Raw genomic sequence first — 19922 nt, forward strand, 5'->3', positions numbered from 1 at the left:
GCAGTACTGAGGGAGTGCTGCACTGTCGGAGGGGCAGTACTGAGGGAGTGCTGCACTGTCGGAGGGGCAGTACTGAGGGCATGCTGCACTGTCGGAGGGGCAGTACTGAGGGAGTGCTGCACTGTCGGAGGGGCAGTACTGAGGGAGTGCTGCACTGTCGGAGGGGCAGTACTGAGGGAGTGCTGCACTGTCGGAGGGGCAGTACTGAGGGAGTGCTGCACTGTCGGAGGGGCAGTACTGAGGGAGTGCTGCACTGTCGGGCTGTGACAACGTGACACTACCATGTCATAGAACATGTCCAGCAAAAAATAACTGATTCCAAATATATAGAAACATTGTGTAATATACTGAACTGAATCTCAATGTATATGAACATTGTGTACTATGATGAACTGAAAGCTTTACCACAAGGGTTTGTAAAGGTTTGGCAATTTGCTGAAAGCTCCTTAAATCATGAGAATTCCCTTAAAACAGTGTTTACCCCAAACACCACTGGGGTTAAATTCAGGAGCGCCCATTTTTGTTTTAATACTCTGCATAAATGATTGGCCCTGAGGAACACTGATATTGGGCCTCGAACATCGTCATCATAAGCCATCGCTGTGGGAGGAGATAGCACGGTGACGTTTGGGCCTCGGGAGTGATCGTGTGGTCGAGAGGGAGGGACCGAGGGGCGGGGGCTGGAGGTCAAGGTTCAGTGGGTCGAGAGGGAGGGATCGAGGTTTGGGGGCTGGAGGTCAGAGTTCAGTGAGTCGAGAGGGAGGAACCGAGGGGTGGGGGCTGGAGGTCAGGGTTCAAGGGGTTGAGAGGGCGGGATCGAGGTTTGGGGGCTGGAGGTCAGGGTTCAGGGGGTCGGGAGGGAGAGACCGAGGGGCGGGACCTGAAGGTTAGGGTTCAGAGGGTCAAGAGGGAGGGACTGAGAGTCGGGGTGCTGCAGGTCAGGGTTCAGAGGGTCAAGAGGGAGGGACCAAGGGTCAGGGGTTGGAGGTCAGTGTTCAGGGGTTGAGAGGCCAGGACCGAGGGTCGGAGGATGGAATTCAGGGGATCGGGAGGGAGGGATCGAGGGTCAGGGTCCTGGAGGTCCAGGTTCAGGGGGTCAGGAGGGAGTGTTCAAGGGTCAGGGTCTTGGTGGCCATCCTTCAGCAGTCCCTGAGCTCTGGAATTCCCGAAACCTCTCTGTCTCTCTCTCCTCCTTTAAGACGCTCCTTATAACCTATCGCTTTGACCAAACTTTTGGTCACCTGCCCTAATTTTTTGTTATATGCTTCGGTCAAATTTTGTTTGATAATGCTCCTATGAAGCGCCTTACTATGTTAAAGGTGCTATATAAATGCAAACTGGTGTTGCTGTTGTTGGTTTCCCTGAATGTGATGGTGCTGTCTATCTCGGAGCTAATCAGTGTTGCATCGGGGACCTAAAGCAAGAGTTGGGACCCATACTTGTAGATACAAAGGGTCTAACATCTGCTTCAGGCCTGGCTAAAGGTGCCCGTTGTCTGTCCTTGACAACATGGCACACTTCCTGCCCACCATAGTGGGTCCTTCGGAGCCAAGTAGCTCCTGAGAAACACGCACTGTGAGCACCAAGTTAACCCCGCGTCATTCCAAGCGTGGAATGGTGGGCTGCAGCCCAGCTACCTGTGTGTAGGATGTGTGTGTGAGTATGTGGGGAGGGAGGGAGGAGCTGGGAAACAAGAGTTACATCACTCACCAGGCTCCAGCTCCTTGCAGTCGAAGGGTTTATCTGGTTCGCAGACTGTCCCGGTGCTGTAGAGGGTGCTCATTTCATTCAGAATTTTGTTCAGCTTTAATCAAAATGATGGCAAGATGTTAAGCTCTGATGATAAGCATTTCTCTCACTGCCCAGGAACATGTCACATTAACCAGAGGGCTGCAATGTTCTCGGGCACTGGGATCCCGACGTCAGTCTGACTGTCTGGGACCAGCACCTGGGAGAGGTGAGTGCTGCGAGGGATATTCAGCGCTGAGTCAATGGCCTCGATATTAACCCCCGACAGGCCGGAGAGGGTTACGGGGAGGGGGAGGGTAAATATTTTACAATGTGACACGAGTCCCCAACCGGCTGTGCACGAGCCTGGCGCTATTTCCACAGTGACAGCGTGGGTTTCCCAGGGCTCGGGAAACGCGGCAGTGAAAGGGAGGCGGGGCAGGAGTGATCCCCGCTTCCCCGACAGGCAGATTACCGCCTTGCCCCCCCACCCCCCACTCATCGTGGCCTCCCTCCCCCCTGCCCACTCCCCACAGCGATCGCAGACCCTCCCCTCCCCCCCGCCCACTCCCCACAGCGATCACAGACACTCGCCCCCTCCCCACCCGCCCACTCCCCACAGCGATCGCAGACCCTCTCCCTCCCCCCCCACCGCCCACTCCCCACAGCGATCACAGACCCTCCCCCCCCCACCCTGGCCCACTCCCCACAGCGATCACAGACCCTCCCCCCCCCACCCCGGCCCACTCCCCACAGCGATCGCAGAACCTCCCCCTCCCCCCCGCACATTCCCCACAGCGATCACAGACCCTCTCCCTCCCCCCCGCCCACTCCCCACAGCGATCACAGACCCTCCCCCCCCCACCCCGGCCCACTCCCCACAGCGATCGCAGAACCTCCCCCTCCCCCCCGCACACTCCCCACAGCGATCACAGACCCCCTCCCCCTCCGGCCACTCCCCACAGCGATCACAGAAGTCTCTCTCTTCCCCGGCATGAATTGACACTCCATGAGGTAATAGACTGAGTCTGTTTTACTTGGAATAGAGGAGACTGAGGGGAGATCTGATTGAGGTGTATAAAATTATGAGGGGCCTGGATAGAGTGGATAGGAAGGACCTATTTCCTTTGGCGGAGGGTTCAACAACCAGGGGTCATAGATTTAAAGTAATTGGGGGGAGGTTTAGAGGTGATTTGAGGGGAAATGTCTTCACCCAGGGGTGGTGGGGGTCTGGAACTCACTGCCTGAAAGGGTGGTAGAGGCAGAAACCCTCACCACATTTAAAAAGTACTTGGATGTGCACCTGAAGTGGCGTAACCTACAGGGCTACAGACCCAGAGCTGGAAAGTGGGATTGGGCTGGATAGCTCTTGGTCGGCCGGCGCAGACACAATGGGCCGAAATGGCCTCATTCCGTGCTGTAAATTTCTATGATTGTATGATCACAGCCCTCTCACTCTCCTCTCCACTCTATGCAATGATCACAGATACCTGATCTCCAGACACCCCCTCCCCCTATTGCCGGGGACCACCATTAGGGGCCCCAGCTGCGACCTCCTGCCACTGGTTATACCCCCTTCCCCTCACCCCACACCCTCCCCCCTCCCCCCACACCCTCCCCCCACTCCCTCCCCCCCTCCCCTTCTCTCACACCCTCCCCCCTCTCCATACACCCCCTCCCCTTCTCTCACACCCTCCCCCCTCCCATACACCCCCTCCCCCTCACGCCACACCCACTCCCCACATACTCCCCCCTCCCCCCACATCCCTCCCCCTCCCTCTCTCCCACACCCTCCCCCCTCCCCCCCACCCACCCCTCCCCCACACCCTCGCCCCACCCTCCCCACCCCCTCCTCACATCCTAACCCAACTCTCCCCGCACCCTTCCCCAACCCATATCCCCACCATCCCCCCTGCCCTCCCTGCACCCTCCCCTCACCTCTTCCTCCACCCTCCCCCCACTCCCTCCCCACATCCTCCCTCACTTCCATCCCGCATCCTCCCACTCCCCCACACTCCTCCGCAACATCCTCCGCACCCTCCCCCGTTCCTTCCCCGCACCCTCCCACTCCCCCCCACCCTCCTCCGCAACATCCTCTGCACCCTCCCCCACTCCTTCCCTGCACCCACCCCCGTGTAATAGCACTCCACCTAGTGGACTACTGTAGTAATGCAATTGCTGATATAAATGCAATAAAAGGTTCATGTAGCAAAGTCACTTGATGACAGTTTCGAGCCATCTTGTGTGTATGTGTTGTAAGAATATATCACCTTGGCGACGTAGAATGGGATAATCGGATTCCCTAGCTGAAATTTTTGTTGGTGGATAATTCTGCCAACTGACAGAGAGATTTTGTGAGCTTCTTTGTTTTGCAGAACAGCTAAAATGCAAGGTAAAGTACAAGAAAACTATCAGAGTCCAGATGGCTGTGCCTATGGGAATAATCAGGAGCTTGGATGCATTCCATCACAGCCTTTCCATCACAGAATTTTGGAGTGTATGTGGAATGGCTAGAAATATTTTTCACTGCAAATAGTATTGTCGAAGTCCCGATGTTGAAAACCATAACTGGGTGGTTTTAGAAAGGAAACAGGCTCACTGAAGCAGGGCCTGAGGTGTATGAATCCTTGAAAAATATGCTTGTTCCCATCAAGCCGAAGGACGCGCCACTGCCGAAGATTCTAACCAAGTTAGAACAGCACTACAATCCTGAGCCCCTGGAAATTGCTGAAACACGCGATCAATTAACTGACAAGAGTCTCAGTGAGTACAGTGTAGCTTTAAGAAACCTATCTATTCACTGTCACTTCAGACACTTTCAGGACCGAGCATTGTGTGATCGCTTTGTTTGTGGGATGAAAAATGAAGAAATCAGAAGAAAGTTATTGACAACCCCTAACTAGACTTATGATTTAGCTTGTCAGACAGCTGCTGATGGATATGGCATACCAATACTCCCGAGAATTTCCTGCCATTTCCAGTCGTCAGATGACTGAGGTGAATCGCCTGCAGGTTAAAAGTAAAAGTTCACATATAGATAGTTTTGAGCAATGTCCCAGACACCGATTGCTCAAAACTGTTCATGTGTCAAGGCAGAATGTTTCTTCTGCAAGAAACATGGGCATCTTGCGAAGGCATGCCGACTGAAGAGTGAATCGAGGCTATAAGTAGAAATCGCCAGAGACTACATAACCTTGAAGAGAAGCAATAGGACGAGGAGGTCTTGGAGAGACAAGTCATCAGAAGCACAAGAGTACCTAGCATATTTGCAATGTATCATCATCCAAGTAGACGTTGCAGGAACAAGGATACCCATGGAAATTGACACTGGCGCATCCGTGAGTGTGGTACCAGAACAAGGATCTGTTTCAGAGCTTGTGCTTGTAACTTATCTTGGATTTTTAGCTGTTCTGAAAAACAATGAACTTCTCATAGTAGTGGCAGGAGACAAGCCTGCCATGATAGGTAGAAATTGGTTGGGATCACTGAAGTTGGGTTGGAATGAGATTTTTCATGTGGAAAAGATGATGTCATCAAGCAGTATCCAAATCTTTTCCGTGAAATAGGTAGTCCGTTCCATGAATTCAAGGCGCGTGTCAGAGTGCAGACGGGCACAAGACCAATTTAATGCAAGCTACATCGCGTACCATACGCATTCAAAGAGAAAGTTGAGCAAGAACTCAAAAGCCTAGAGACTGAGAATATTATCTTTAAGGTAGAAGAAATTGTGTCTGATAATGGACCGCAATTTTGTCCAGAAGAATTTGCACAGTTCACAAGCAGAAATGGTGTGAAACATAGCCAAGTTTCATACCACCCTGCTTCAAATGGTGCAATAGAGTGCACAGTACAAATTGTAAAACGTGCCCTCATCAAATGTTGGATCCAAATTCAAAGAAGCAGCAGTTGTCGTTGCACCACAAACTGGCAAATTTTCTGATTACATCGTAATATTCCTTATACAACTACTGGCAGAACACCAGCACAGTTGTTTATCAAACGACAGCCATGAACCAGGTTCTTGTTGTAAAAGCCAAACTTAGCACAGTCAGTAGAAGAGACACAATTAAGGCAAAAAGAGAATCATGATAGAGGTAGAGTAAGAGAGAGAAATGTGAAATTAAATCAGAAGGTGAGAGTGAAAAACCATCACCATAAATGGTTAAAGTGGTTACCAGGAAGAGTAGTGAAGATATGTGGTCCTCACACATATTTGGTCAAGATGTTTGATCATGGACAGGTTAGGTTTGTTCACACTGATCATATTTTACCTACAGACGTGGAAGGAGTTGAAAGTTCGAATGACTTGATTATTTCTGATAAGTCTGATAGTCTTATTACAAGTAGAGTACCAGTAACAAATCCTACATCAGATGTACTAGAAACAAGTGCAAGAGAATGTTAGAATTTACATCTGAGTCCAAGTCAGGCAGACAAACAGTCTGAAGTTGTGGAGAGTCCAAATGTAAATCAAGGGTTGCCCTTGGAGAAAAACTCTCCTCAGGCTCAGCCTAGAATGAGTCTAAGTACTACAACAAGTTTGTACAGTTCTGTTCAACAGCAAAGGTATCATCTTTGAAACAGAAAACCAGTGGGTACGTTTGATTTATAAATATGGAAACATGAGTCCATATCTTTTGCTGTGTATAACCATGTAAGTTACGTATAATAATTATTTTGTTATGATTACTTCTTCATTAAGGATGGAGAAGTGTAATACAGCTCCCCCTAATAGACTACTGCTCCACCTAGTGGACTATTGTAGTACTACTACTACTGATATAAATACAATAAAAGGGTCAGGTGGCAAAGTCACATGATAATAATTTAGAGCCACCTCGTGTGTGTGTGTATTTCTTACCCCTCGCCCTCCCCCACTCCTTCCCCACTCCCCCACACTCCCCCACTCCCTCCCCACTCCCCAACACTCCCCCACTCGTTCCCCACTCCCCCACACTCCCCCACTCCTTCCCCACTCCCCCACACTCCCCCACTCCCTCCCCGCACCCTCTGTCAAATATTGAATTAAAAAGCAGTGTTGCATAGATATAGTTTACCAGCAAAATAAATGACAGTTTGATCTTCTTCATAACTAATTTAACTATCAGATGATTACCAGAACTAGATAATGAATATGTCTCAAGTTAATTTGAAGGTGATTTAATGTTTCATGGCAGCTTGTATCTGCAAACACTTCCCGCAATCCCATAAATGAACCAAAGTTCTCCTTCACTTATCAGTGATTTATTTTCTATCAAGTCTGTGCAGTCACTTACACGGCTGGACTCCTGGGCAGATAAAACCCCCGATCCTTTGTCTTGAAGCAGGCGAAGCTGGAGTTTGATGTGTTTGTCGTTTATGTTGGTGGGGTTAAACTTGCTGGCTTCATCACTGGCTTGCTGGTAAAATTTAGACCACACACCTCCCGCTATATTCTGGAAAAACAATGCGGAATGATTTGGATCAAATCTTTGGCCGGTGAGAGACATGCAGTATAATGTGGACCCACACTCAATGCCATCTCTCTTTGGGTGCACGAGTCCTACTACTTAACCCGAGGGTCATGTGGAGTGCTGGCTACAACAACAACTTGCATTTATATAGTGCCTTTAACGTAGCAAAACATCCCAATCGTAAGGCGCATCATAGGAGCATTATCAAGCAAAATTTGATAGCAATGCACGTAAGGTCCGAGAGGAAGGTTATGGTGCAAATAAAGTCATATAATCTGTTGCTTTCATACTATCCAACAGCAGAGTATAATGGCCTAAGCTTAGGGCCGTTCTGAACTTGTAAATCTAGACCCTAAAAAGCCATCACCAATATTGTCATTGGATAGCAGCTAGCAGGCCCGTGCAGGCAGTGCCTCAGCTATGGCCTTAGCCTGGCACAAACACCTTCAATTGTAGGCCATTTTCAGGCGTAAAGGGTGAGTCTGCATTTGGGATACACAATGCATGTAAGAGGCTGAAATCTGCAAACATAGGCTCATTCAGTTCAGGTCATACAAAAAAACTTGCATTTATACACCTGTCTGAGGCTGAACCAGGCTGTTCACAACTTGGTGTCATATTTGACCCTGAAATGAGCTCTCGACCACATATCCGCAGCATAACTAAGACCGCCTATTTCCACCTCTATAACATCGCCCGTCTCCGCCCCTGCCTCAGCTCATCCGCTGCTGAAACCCTCACCCTTGCCTTTGTTACCTCTAGACTTGACTATTCCAACACACTTCTGGTTGGCCTCCCACATTCTACCCTACATAAACTAGAGGTGATCCAAAACTCAGCTGCATGTGTCCTAATTCGCACCAAGTCCCGCTCACCCATCACCCCCTGTGCTCGCTGACCTACATTGGCTTCCGGTTAAGCAACGCCTCGATTTCAAAATTCTCATCCTTGTTTTCAAATCCCTCCATGGCCCTCGCCCCCTCTCTATCTCTGTAATCTCCTCCAGCCTCACAACCCCCGAGATGTCTGTGCTCCTCCAATTCTGCCCTCCTGAGCATCTCTGATTATAATCGCTCCACCATTGGTGGCCGTGCCTTCTGTTGCCTGGGCCCCAAGCTCTGGAACTCCCTCCCTAAACCTCTCCGTCTCTCTCCTCTTTCAAGATGATCCTTAAAACTGAACTCTTTGACCAAGCTTTTGGTCACCTGCATGAATTTCTAATTATGCGGCTCGGTGTCAAAGTTTTATTGTATAATACTCTGTGAAGCGCCTTGGGACGTTTCACTACGGTAAATACAAGTTGTTGTTGTTATATCGCAAGGTGCTTCACAGGAGCTATGGGATCCTGGGTTTTATGAATAGAGGTATAAAGTAAAAAAGTGTGGAAATTAGGATGAACTTGTATAAAACACTGGTTTGGCCTCAACTGGAGTATTGTGTCCAATTCTGGGCACCGCACTTTAGGAAGGGTGTGAAGGCCTTGGAGAGGGTGATTCCAAGAGTGAGGGACTTCAGTTACGTTGCTAGGCTGGACAAGCTGGAGTTGTTCTCCTTGGAGCAGAGAAGGTTGAGAGAAGGTTTGATAGAAGTGTTCAAGTTCATCAGGGGTCTGGACAGAGTAGGTCGAGAGAGACTGTTTCCATTGGTGGAAGGGTGGAGAACCAGAGGACACAGACTTAAGCTGTTTGGCAAAAGAACCAAAGGCGACATGAGGAAAAACCTTTTTACGCAGCGAATGGTTAGGATCTGGAATTCACGGCCTGAGAGGGTGGTGGAGGCAGACTCAATCGTGGCTTTCAAAAGGGAGTTGGATAAGTACCTGAAAGTAAAAAATTTGTAGGGCTCCGGGGAAAGGGCAGGGAGTGGGACTGGATGAGGGGCTCTTGCAGAGAGCCGGCATGGACTCGACGGGCCGAATGGTCTCCTGTGCTGTAACCGTTCTATGATTCTATGAATTAGACAAAAATTGACACCGAGCCACATAAGGAGATTTTTTTGGCAGATGACCAGTAGCTTGGTCAATGAAGTAGGTTGTACTGAGCTTCTTAAAGGATGAGAGAGAGGTGGTGAGCTTTAGGGTGTTGGTTCCAGAGGTTGGGGTGCAGGCAGCTGAAGATGGAGCGATGGAAATCAGGGATACAAAAGAAGGCAGAATTAGAGGAGCGCAGAGATCTTGGAGCGTATTCGGCCTGTGGGAAGTTACAGAGATAGGGAGGGGGCGAGGCCATGGAGGGATTTGAAAACAAGGATAAGAATTTTAAAATCGAAGTGTTGCTGGACCGGGACCCATTGTAGGTTAGCGAGCACAGGGGGTGATGAGCAAGGTTCCCTTTAAGCTGCGCAGCCATGTAGCACTCCAGGAGTCCGTGAACCAGCTTTAAATTGGAAAAACCGCGACCTGCTCTGTCCAATTACTGACTGACCACTGAAGACCAAAATGTCCCTCCTAGTCATGTTCCCTGTAAAGTGCACGGTTGTGCCCACACAGCCCAGGACTTATGAATGGGTCGAACAGCGCGTTAAGAGGCCATGCGACCCCCGCCACCAACAAATTGAATGAGATTACCCCCCACCAGAGGAATTGTTAAGTGTGAATTACTGGATTCAGAAGAGCAATATGACGAGTTATTTGGAGCGGGGAAGTAGATCATTGTGAATGGCAGTTTGCTCTTGTTACACAGGAACAGGAGGAGGCCCATTCAGCCCCTTGAGCCTGTTACACAGAAACAGGAGGAGCCCATTCAGCCCCTCGAGCCAGTTACACAGGAACAGGAGGAGCTCATTCAGCCCCTCGAGCCTGTTACACAGGAACAGGAGGAGGCCATTCAGCCCCTCGAGCCTGTTACCCAGGAACAGGAGAAGGCCCATTCAGCCCCTCGAGCCTGTTACACAGGAACAGGAGGAGGCCATTCAGCCCCCTCGAGCCTTTTACACAGGAATAGGAGGAGGCCCATTCAGCCTCTCGAGCCTGTTTCACCATTCAATGAGAGCATAGTTGATCTGCGATCTAACTCTATCTACCCGCCTTGGTTCCGTAACCCTTCCCTAACAGAAATCTATCAACCTCAGTTTTGAAATTTTCAATTGACCTCCAGCCTCAGCAGCTTTTGGCAGGGGGGGGGGAGAGAGTTCCAGGTTCCCACCACCCTCTGTGTGAAGAAGTGTTTCCTGACATCACCCCTGAACTGCCTGGCTGTAATTTTAAGGTTCTGCCCCCTTGTTCTGGACTCCCCCACTAGAGAGAATAGTTTCTCTCGATCTACCCTATCAAATACTTTAATTATCTCAAACACCACAATTAGATACCCTTAATGTTCTAAACTTGAGGGACTATAAGCCCAGTCTGTGCGACCTGTGCTCAGAATTCAATCCTTTTAGCCCCGATATCATTCTGCAACTTTTGCACTGCTGCCAAACTGTGCTGTCCTTTTTATTCTCAATATCTCTGCATTGCAGAAATGTATTGCAACACTCATTAAAAGGAATTTTTATAACCTTTTGCATCACCTCATAAAGATTGAGTGTGGCACAATGTTTTGCTGACTATGGTCCTTGCCTGTCTGAGGGCGGGCCAGTGAATGTCAGCCTGATTCTGTTTCCTACTAATCAGACCACGAGATACAGGGCCTTCCAACTTGTCCCACTGCAAATGGAATGACTATCGGGCGGGTTCGATCACAGACTTGCAATCTGCTGTGTACGATTACTGACTGAAGACCAAAATGTACCTCCATATCACGTTCCCTGTAAACCGCATGGTTGTGCCCACGCAGCCCAGGACCAGCTTTTATATTGCTAAAGGGAACTGTGTACGAGCCGCCCAGTTACTTAAACCAGAGTCTTTGCAAATCTAAATAAAATGCATTGTGCAAGCTGTATGGTACAGGTGGTATACTGTTAAATACGTATCTGCTTCAAAGAAAAATAGGAGCTTTATGAACCAGATAACAGTGCTGTATAGGGAAAAATACACAGACATAATTGAAGTTACAACACAGAAACAGGCCATTCGGCCCAACCTGGCTGCTGTGTTTACCCTCCACCTGAGCACTTTGGTAGGAAGAATAGAAAAACAGAATATTCTTTAAATGGCGATAAATCTTTAAATGTTGGTGTTGAGATATTTGTGTGCGCTTGTGCAAGAAACACAGAAAGCGAGCATGCAGGTACAGCAAGCAATAAGGAAGGCAAATGGCATGTTATCCTTTATTGCAGGGGGTTGGAGTATAAGAGTAAGGAAATCTTACTACAATTGTACAGAGCCCTAGTGAGACCACACCTGGAGTACTGTGTACAGGGCCCTAGTGAGACCACCCCTGAAGTACTGTGTACAGGGCCTTAGTGAGACCACACCTGGAGTACTGTGTACATGGCCCTAGTGAGACCACACCTGGAGTACTGTGTACAGGGCCCTAGTGAGACCACACCTGGAGTACTGTGTACAGGGCCTTAATGAGACCACACCTGGAGTACTGTGTACAGGGCCTTAATGAGACCACACCTGGAGTACTGTGTACGGGGCCCTAGTGAGACCACACCTGGAGTACTGTGTACAGGGCCCTAGTGAGACCACACCTGGAGTACTGTGTACGGGGCCCTAGTGAGACCACACCTGGAGTACTGTGTACAGGGCCCTAGTGAGACCACACCTGGAGTACTGTGTACAGGGCCCTAGTGAGACCACACCTGGAGTACTGTGTACAGGGCCCTGATGAGACCACACCTGGAGTACTGTGTACAGGGCCCTGATGAGACCACACCCGGAGTACTGTGTACAGGGCCCTGATGAGACCACACCCGGAGTACTGTGTACAGGGCCCTGATGAGACCACACCCGGAGTACTGTGTACAGTTTCGGTCTCCTTATCTGAGGAAGGATATACTTGCCTGGGAGGTGGTACAACGGAGGTTCACTCGACTAATTCCTGGGATCAGAGGGCTGTCCTATGATGAGAGATTGTGTTGAATGGGCCCATAATCTCTGGAGTTTAGAAGAATGAGAGGTGATCTCATTGAAACATACAAGATTCTGAGGGGAATTGACAGGGTAGATGCTGAGAGGTTGTTTCCCCCGGGATGGAGAGTCTAGAACCAGGGATCACAGTCTCAGGATAAGGGTAAGGCCATTTAAGACCGAGATGAGGAGGAATTTCTTCACTTAGAGGATTATGAATCTTTGGAATTCTCTGCCCCAGAGGGCTGTGGATGCTGAGTCTCTGAATATATTCAAGGCTGAGATCAATAGATGTTTGGCGTCTAGAGGAATCAAAGGATATGGGAATCGGGCGTGAAAGTGGAGTTGAGGTCGATGATCAGCCAGGATCTTATCGAATGGCGGAGCAGGCTCGAGGGGCCGTAGGGCCTACTCCTGCTCCTATTTCTTCTGCTCTCGTAACCCAAACCATATTGACCCGTCCTGTTCCCATATCCCAGCATCTCCTTTTCCTTCATCCACCTCTCCAATCTAATGTTCAGTATTGACCATGTCTGCCTCAACCACTAACCCTGCAAGTGAATTCCACAGATTCAAAACTCTGTGTGTGAGGGAGTTCCCCTTACTCTGCTTTGTCTTACAGTTAATCTTGTGTCTACAGCTCTTTGTTCTAGATTCCTCAGTGACTGGGAACAGTCTGCTTCTGTCTATCCATCCTTTTAGAATTTGAAAGACTTCTGGCCAGTAATCTGCACTGTATTTCCTCATACCAGGCAGCATCCTAGTGAATCTGCCTTGTACCCTCTGTGAAGCCTCAATACCCTTGTTAATGGAGAGCTGGTTTCTGTAACACACAATACGCAGAATCAGAAAAAGCGTTGATGCATCGTTTTCATTATTTTAGAAATGTCACCATGAATCTGCATGACTGCCGACAGTTAGTTTAGAAAGCAACAACATTAAATGCATACTTGCATTAACCTGCACTGTTATATATAATTCAAAATGACATGCTGTTTCAAACTCATTGTACCCAGACATGCCGTTTCCTCTTTAAATAGCTTTTATTTACAAACATAAGGAACGGGAGGAGGCCATTCAGCGCCGCCCCCCACCAAACCCTGCCTACCCCCCCCACCAAACCCCGCCTAGCACCCCCCCACCAACCCCCACCTACCCCCCCCCAACCAATCCCCGCCTACCCCCCCACTAAACCCCACCTAGCACCCCCCCACCAACCCCCACCTACCCCCCCCACCAAACCCTGCCTACCCCCCCACTAAACCCCACCTAGCACCCCCTCACCAACCCCCACCTACCCCCCGCCAACAATCCTCGCCTACCCCTCCTCACCCACCCCACCCCAGCACACCCCACCCTAAGCCTGCTCCACCACTTTATAAGGTTCCAGCTGATCTGTACCTCAACTCCATGTTTAACAATTAATCCATGGGCATTGCTGGCAAGGCTAGCATTTATTGTCCACCCCTTTGCCCTGATCAGGCGGTGGTGGGCCTTCTTCTCGAACCGTTGGTAGCAATCTAATACAACTGAGTGGCTTCAAGGTCGTGGGTTCAAGTCCCACTCCAGGGACTTGAGCACTAAAATCTAGGCTGACGCGCCCAGTGCAGTGCTGAGGGAGCGCTACACTTTCGGAGATGCCGTCTTTGGGATGAGACGTTAAACTGAGGCCCTATCTGCTCTCTCAGGTGGATGTAAAAGATTCCAGGGCACTATTTCGAAGAAGAGCAGGGGAGTTATCCCCGGTGCCTTGGTCAATATTTATCCCTCAATCAAGATAACAAACACATATTATCTGGTCATTATCACATTGCTGTGTGTGGGAGCTTGCTGTGCGCAAATTGGCTGCCGCATTTCCCACATTACAACAGTGACTACACTCCAAAAGTACTTTAATTCCCCACTGCATTCCCACTCTGACCTCTCCGTCCTCGGCCTCCGACACTGTTCCAATGAAGCTCAACACAAGCTCGAGGAACATCACCTCATCTTTCGTTTAGGCACTTTACAGCCTTCTGGACTCAACATTGAGTTCAACAATTTCAGACCCTGACCTCGGCCCACATTTTGCTCCCTTTCCTCCTTTTTTAAACACCCCGCGTCCCTCCCCGCACCGATCATATGTAATTTTTCTCTCTCCGTTTCCCATGGCAGCTGGTCATTATCCCACCATTCACACCCTGTCGAGACTAACCTTTCTCTAACTTCTGCCATTACCATTTCAAGTCAGCCCATCATCCCTTTTGTCTCTCTAATCTCTCCTGCCTTCCACCCTATCACAGACCTTCCTCCCCTCCCCCTTGCAGTGCTCCTTAAGAATCTGTTCATTTCGAACATTCGCCAGTTCTGATGAAGGGTTACTGACCTGAAACATTAACTCTGTTTCTCTCCACAGATGCTGGCCGACCCGATGAGATTTCCAGCATTCTCTGTTTTTACTCCAAAAGTACTTCACTGGCTGTAAAGCGCTTTGAGCCGTCCGGTGGTCGTGAAAGGCGCTATATAAATCCAAGTCTTTCTTTCTTTTTTCTTGGTCACTTCAATGGGCAAATCTGACATAGTTACCCTCGTGGTTCAGTTAATAGCTGTGCTACCCAGTGTGGACCCAGGAGAAGGAGGCCCCAGCTTTGATCCCTGAACTGTGACTAGATTGAGCACTTCAACTGGGTATCAAGCGGGGCATTGCAATTGGGCTCACCATACCTGAGCAGGGGAGCCGGGATATCAGTGAGGACTTTGGCTCATGATTGTTATCCAGCCATGCCAGGTAGAAAGTGCGTTTGTGTGGGCATTGAGTGAAAGCAGGATCGACATTATGGTGACACCCATTTTCAAACAGACTGCTGATTTCTATACATGAAAAAGTCCACCAGTGCGGGTAGCCAAGGACTGGTGGCATTGATGGGTCCGGACACCTGCATGAGTCAGTGCCTTTAGGGAGAAGGTGGGAAATACAATTCAATGAGGCAGGTACATGGTAAAGTTCTTGATCTGATAACTGCACTCAATCTGTCATCAGTGAACAAAACAGACCTTCCAGTGGGACACTCACGTACAGAGCCGAAAACCGTGGTTATCAAATACTCACCATTTTATTGATATTTTCATCGGTGATATTCACGTTATATTCCCATGATGCCAGTGAAGACTTGTAGGCCAGCTCCTCTGCCTTTACACTAAACCTGTCCAGAAACTTCTTGGCTTCCTGCTCAAGTGTCAAAGAGAGTGCAACAGCAGCAAGGCTCAGAACCCATAGCACCTGCAGAAACATCTTTCTCCTGTGGCGAAAGGTCCTTAACTGAACCTTATCTTTCCAAGTACGCTTGTTTAATCAGCCCGTATCACAATGGCCTTTGAACAAGAAAAAAGGGCACAGAAAATAATCGCTCGAAATATGCCCTCAAGCAGATATATGGTAACTATGAGCCAAAGAGATAAGCCTCATAATATTAACCCTTTACTGATTGCAGCATATTTAAATATGGGAGTTCTGAAAGTCACTATAAATTAGGAATCTGCCAAACAGCCCACCCACCATATCGTAAAGGGCACAGACTGCTTCTGCAGGTTTCCTGTCTGGTGCTGCATGCAGGGGTACAGAATGTCCAGAAAAGATACAGGTGGTGTAGCCCTATATCTCAGGAACGTGCCCAGGTGTCCTTGACACTGTGCGGCAGTGAGTAAAACAAATTAGATCAATATTGGTCAATATTGGGCTGAAACGATGAGGTGATCGTCCCACTTTATAAATCATTGGTGTGACCACACTTAGTGTATACAGTGCTGGTCACCACTGCACAGAAAGGATATAGCAGCTTTCGAAAGGATAGAGTCGAGAGAAACCATGATGATTGAGGGAAAGGAGGGATTGGATTATGAGGAGCGATGATGTAAATTGGACATGTTCTCACTGGGAAAGAGAAGGGAGAGCTGATGTGATTCCTGATTTTAGGATTCTAAAGGGACTGGATATTGTAGACAAGGACAAGCTGTTTCACCTTGCATACCCAATCCTAACCACTCATTGCGCAAAAAAGTTTTTACTCATGTCGCTTCTGGTTCTTTTGGCAATCACCTTAAATCTGTGCCCTCTCATTACGTAGCATTATCATAGAATCATAGAATTATAGAAATTTACAGCACGGAAGGAGGCCATTTCGGCCCATCATGTCCGCACCGGCCGACCAAGAGCTACCCAGCCTAATCCCACTTTCCAGCTCTTGGTCCGTAGCCCTGTAGGTTACGGCACTTCAGGTGCACATCCAAGTACTTTTTAAATGTGGTGAGGGTTTCTGCCTCTAACACCCTTTCAGGCAGTGAGTTCCAGACCCCCACCACCCTCTGGGTGAAGGAATTTCCCCTCAAATCCCCTCTAAACCTCTCCCCAATCACTTTAAATCTATCATCATCATCATCATCATAGTCAGTCGTTCGGAATCGAGGAAGACTTGCTTCCACTCTTAAAATGAGTCCTTAGGTGACTGAACAGTCCAATACAAGAATCACAGTCCTGTCACAGATGGGACAGACAGTGGTTGAAGGAAAGGGTGGGTGGGACTGGTTTGCCGCACGCTCTTTCCGCTGCCTGCGCTTGATTTCTGCATGCTCCCGGCGTTGAGACTCGAGGTGCTCAGCGCCCTCCTGAATGCACTTCCTCCACTTAGGGCGGTCATTAGTCAGGGACTCCCAGGTGTCAGTGGGGATGTTGCACTTTAAATCTATACCACCTGGTTGTTGACCCCTCTGCTAAGGGAAATAGGCCCTTGCTATTCACTCTATCCAGGCCCCTCATAATTGTATACACCTCAATCAGGTCTCCCCTCAGCCTCCTCTGTTCCAAAGAAAACAAACCCAGCCTATCCAATCTTTCCTCATATTTAAAATTCTCCAGTCCAGGCAACATTCTTGTAAATCTCCTCTGCATCCTTTCCAGTGCAATCACATCTTTCCTGATGTAGAATTTACCAATATTTCGCAAAGATTCCTGGTACCTTTCCCCTACAGAGGAGAAGAATCCCTTTCTGGACTTTTAAAATGAGTTTAAAGGGGCAGACGAAGCCTGCGGGGGATAAAAGGGGATGCATTCATGGAGACCCCCCCCCCCCCCAGTGTTTGGACTCATAGGAAAGAGAATTCAAAATGGACCTAAATTACAAAAGCCTGAGATCCCCTAAACATCTATGGGAAGGAGCATATCAATTTTAAGATTCTACAACATTTTGGCTGCGAGAAAGAGTTACCGAATACAGGAGGTGGAGCTAACCTCTGTGAAGCAAATTTGTGTATTAAGGATCCCAGACTGTCTGGGGGGAACTATTCACCCGCTAAGAGATAATCGAATTACCCAATCAAGCACAATGGAAATCATGGTCAGGAAACTGGACAATCCTAAAACAATGCAAACCCAGTGATAGCACATTCTCACACCCTAATCGAGTTACTGCTGACAAAGGAGACATTTGAAAATCAATGGATAGAACAGTTTAAACAAAGCCCAAGAGATTTGATGGGAGATAACAAAGCCTTTTTTTGGGATATATCTATTCCCAGTTTTACCAGGAAAAGACAGAGACTCGAACTCACACAGACTCTAACAGAACACAGGCTGGAACTCACACAGAATCTAACAGAACACAGATTGGAACTTGCACAGACTCAAAAAAAGACACAGACTGGAACACAGACACAGACACAAGCAGTGAAGAAATGGATTAGTGAAGGAAACTACCAGAACTCATCAAGAAATGACCGAGCACGAGGAAGATTGTCAGCAACCAAAGTGACAACCACTCTACAATCTACTTCTGAACGACCCAATGGGGAGGAGAAATTACCAAAAGGGACTAACTAAAACTATTCCTAACCAAAGAAAGTGGGTACTTACCCCATACATCCAAAACGCAACTTACCGCATCAACGGACGCACCCCAACCGAAGACTACGCAGTCCGAAGTCCTCTCCTCCGTCCGGGGTATGGCTCGCCTAGAAGGCCAAGTGCAGCGAACCCCGAAACCGCGATTCACCGGCAACTGTCTAAAGAGATTGGTGAGCATAGTCCCTGAACCTCCAGAGCTATAACTTAGTAAGTTAGGGGAATTGGGAGGGGGGAGGCTGGGATAACTTATGTAAATGTATCTGCATTCTCCTCTTTACCCCATTTAGAGTTTAAGCTGTATTCTTTTCCCCACAGGCTGTAATTTGACTATTTATTCAATGTGTTGTACCCCTCAGTGTGTATTAGTATTAATATTGTGTGTGTGTTATTAAAGGTGTACCTTTTACTTCTTTTTTTAAACACAATAAAGCCATACCTGCTTCCTACCTTGAAACCGATTGTCTGTCGAAGTCTGTTGCAGTCCCTTCATAATTCCAGTGTCTAGAACCAAGGGTGTGGGAGCGATTCGAAACTGCTCATATAAGGTCAGAAGGGAAAGCTGACCCCCTGCAAACCACCCCTCACACTGACATGATCTTTGCAACGCGACAGCTGCTGGAAAAATGCAGGGAGCCGCGCCAGCCCTTATACATTGCCTTTTTCGATCTTACAAAGGCTTTTTCCACTGTCAACTGTTGAGGGTCTATGGAGCATCCTCCTCCGTTTTGGATGCCCCCAAAAGTTTGTCAACATCCTTCGCCTGCTCCATGACGACATGTAGGCTGTGATCCTTACCAGCAGTTCCATTACAGACCCAATCTATATCCGGACCGGGGTCAAACAGGGCTGCGTCATCGCTCCAACCCTCTGCTCAATCTTCCTCGCTGCCATGCTCCACCTCACAGTCAACAAGCTCCCCGCTGAAGTGGAACTAAACTACAGAACAAGTGGAAAACTGTTTAACCTGCGCCGTCTCCAGGCCAGGTCCAAGGTCTGTTGTTGAGCTGCAGTATGCGGACAACGCCTGCGTCTGCGCACATTCTGAGGTCGAACTCCAGTATACAGTCGATGTATTCACTGAGGCATATGAAAGCATGGGCCTTACGCTTAACATCCGTAAGACAAAGGTCCTCCACCAGCCTGCTCTTGCCACATAACACTGCCCCCCATTCATCATGATGTAGCCCTTGACAACGTGGACCATTTCCCATACCTCGGGAGCCTTTTATCAACAAAGGCAGACATTGATGCGGAGATTCAACATCGCCTCCAGTGCACCAGTGCAGCCTTTGGCCTCCTGAGGAAAAGAGTGTTCAAAGACCGGGCCCTCAAATCTGCTACCAAGCTCATGGTCTACAGGGCTGTAGTAATACCCATCCTCCTGTATGGATCAGAGGCATGGACGATGTACAGACGACACCTCAAATTGCTGGAGATATATCACCAACGATGCCTCCGCAAGATCCTGCAAATCCCCTGGGAGGACAGGCGCACCAACATCAGTGTCCTCGACCAGGCTAACATCCCCAGTGTTGAAGCACTGACCATACTCGATCAGCTCCACTAGGCAGGCCACATAGTTCGCATGCCAGACACGAAGCTCCCAAAGCAATTGCTCGATGCGGAGCTCCTTCACGGCAAACGAGCCAAAGGTGGGCAGTGGAAACGTTACAAGGACACCCTAAAGCCTCCCTGATAAAGTGTGACATCACCACTGACACCTGGGAGTCCCTGGCCGAAGACCGCCCGAGGTGGAGAAAGTGCATTAGGGAGGGCGTTGAGCTCTTCGAGTCTCAACGCCGCGAGCGTGAAGAGGTCAGGCGCAGACAGCGGAAGGAGCGTGCAGCAAATCAGTCTCACCACCCCCCAACACCCCCTTCCCCCGATGAATGTCTGTCCCACCTGTGACAGA

General features: G+C 48.9%; 1 protein-coding gene across 1 annotated transcript in view; it reads right to left on the reverse strand.

Moving 5' to 3' along the window:
* Positions 1 to 15406, reverse strand: part of ace2 (angiotensin I converting enzyme 2) — a 131037-nt gene extending 115631 nt beyond the window's left edge. The window contains exons 1-3 of the mRNA XM_070892794.1: positions 15224 to 15406; positions 7005 to 7163; positions 1711 to 1804 (exon numbers count right to left, since the gene is read on the reverse strand). Of these exons, the coding sequence (XP_070748895.1) occupies positions 1711 to 1804; positions 7005 to 7163; positions 15224 to 15406 (436 nt within the window). The remainder of the gene's footprint in view (positions 1 to 1710; positions 1805 to 7004; positions 7164 to 15223) is intronic.
* Positions 15407 to 19922: the final 4516 nt, after the last annotated feature.

The sequence above is a fragment of the Pristiophorus japonicus genome, chromosome 11 (genome assembly GCF_044704955.1).
Source record: "Pristiophorus japonicus isolate sPriJap1 chromosome 11, sPriJap1.hap1, whole genome shotgun sequence".
NCBI lineage: Eukaryota > Metazoa > Chordata > Chondrichthyes > Pristiophoridae > Pristiophorus > Pristiophorus japonicus.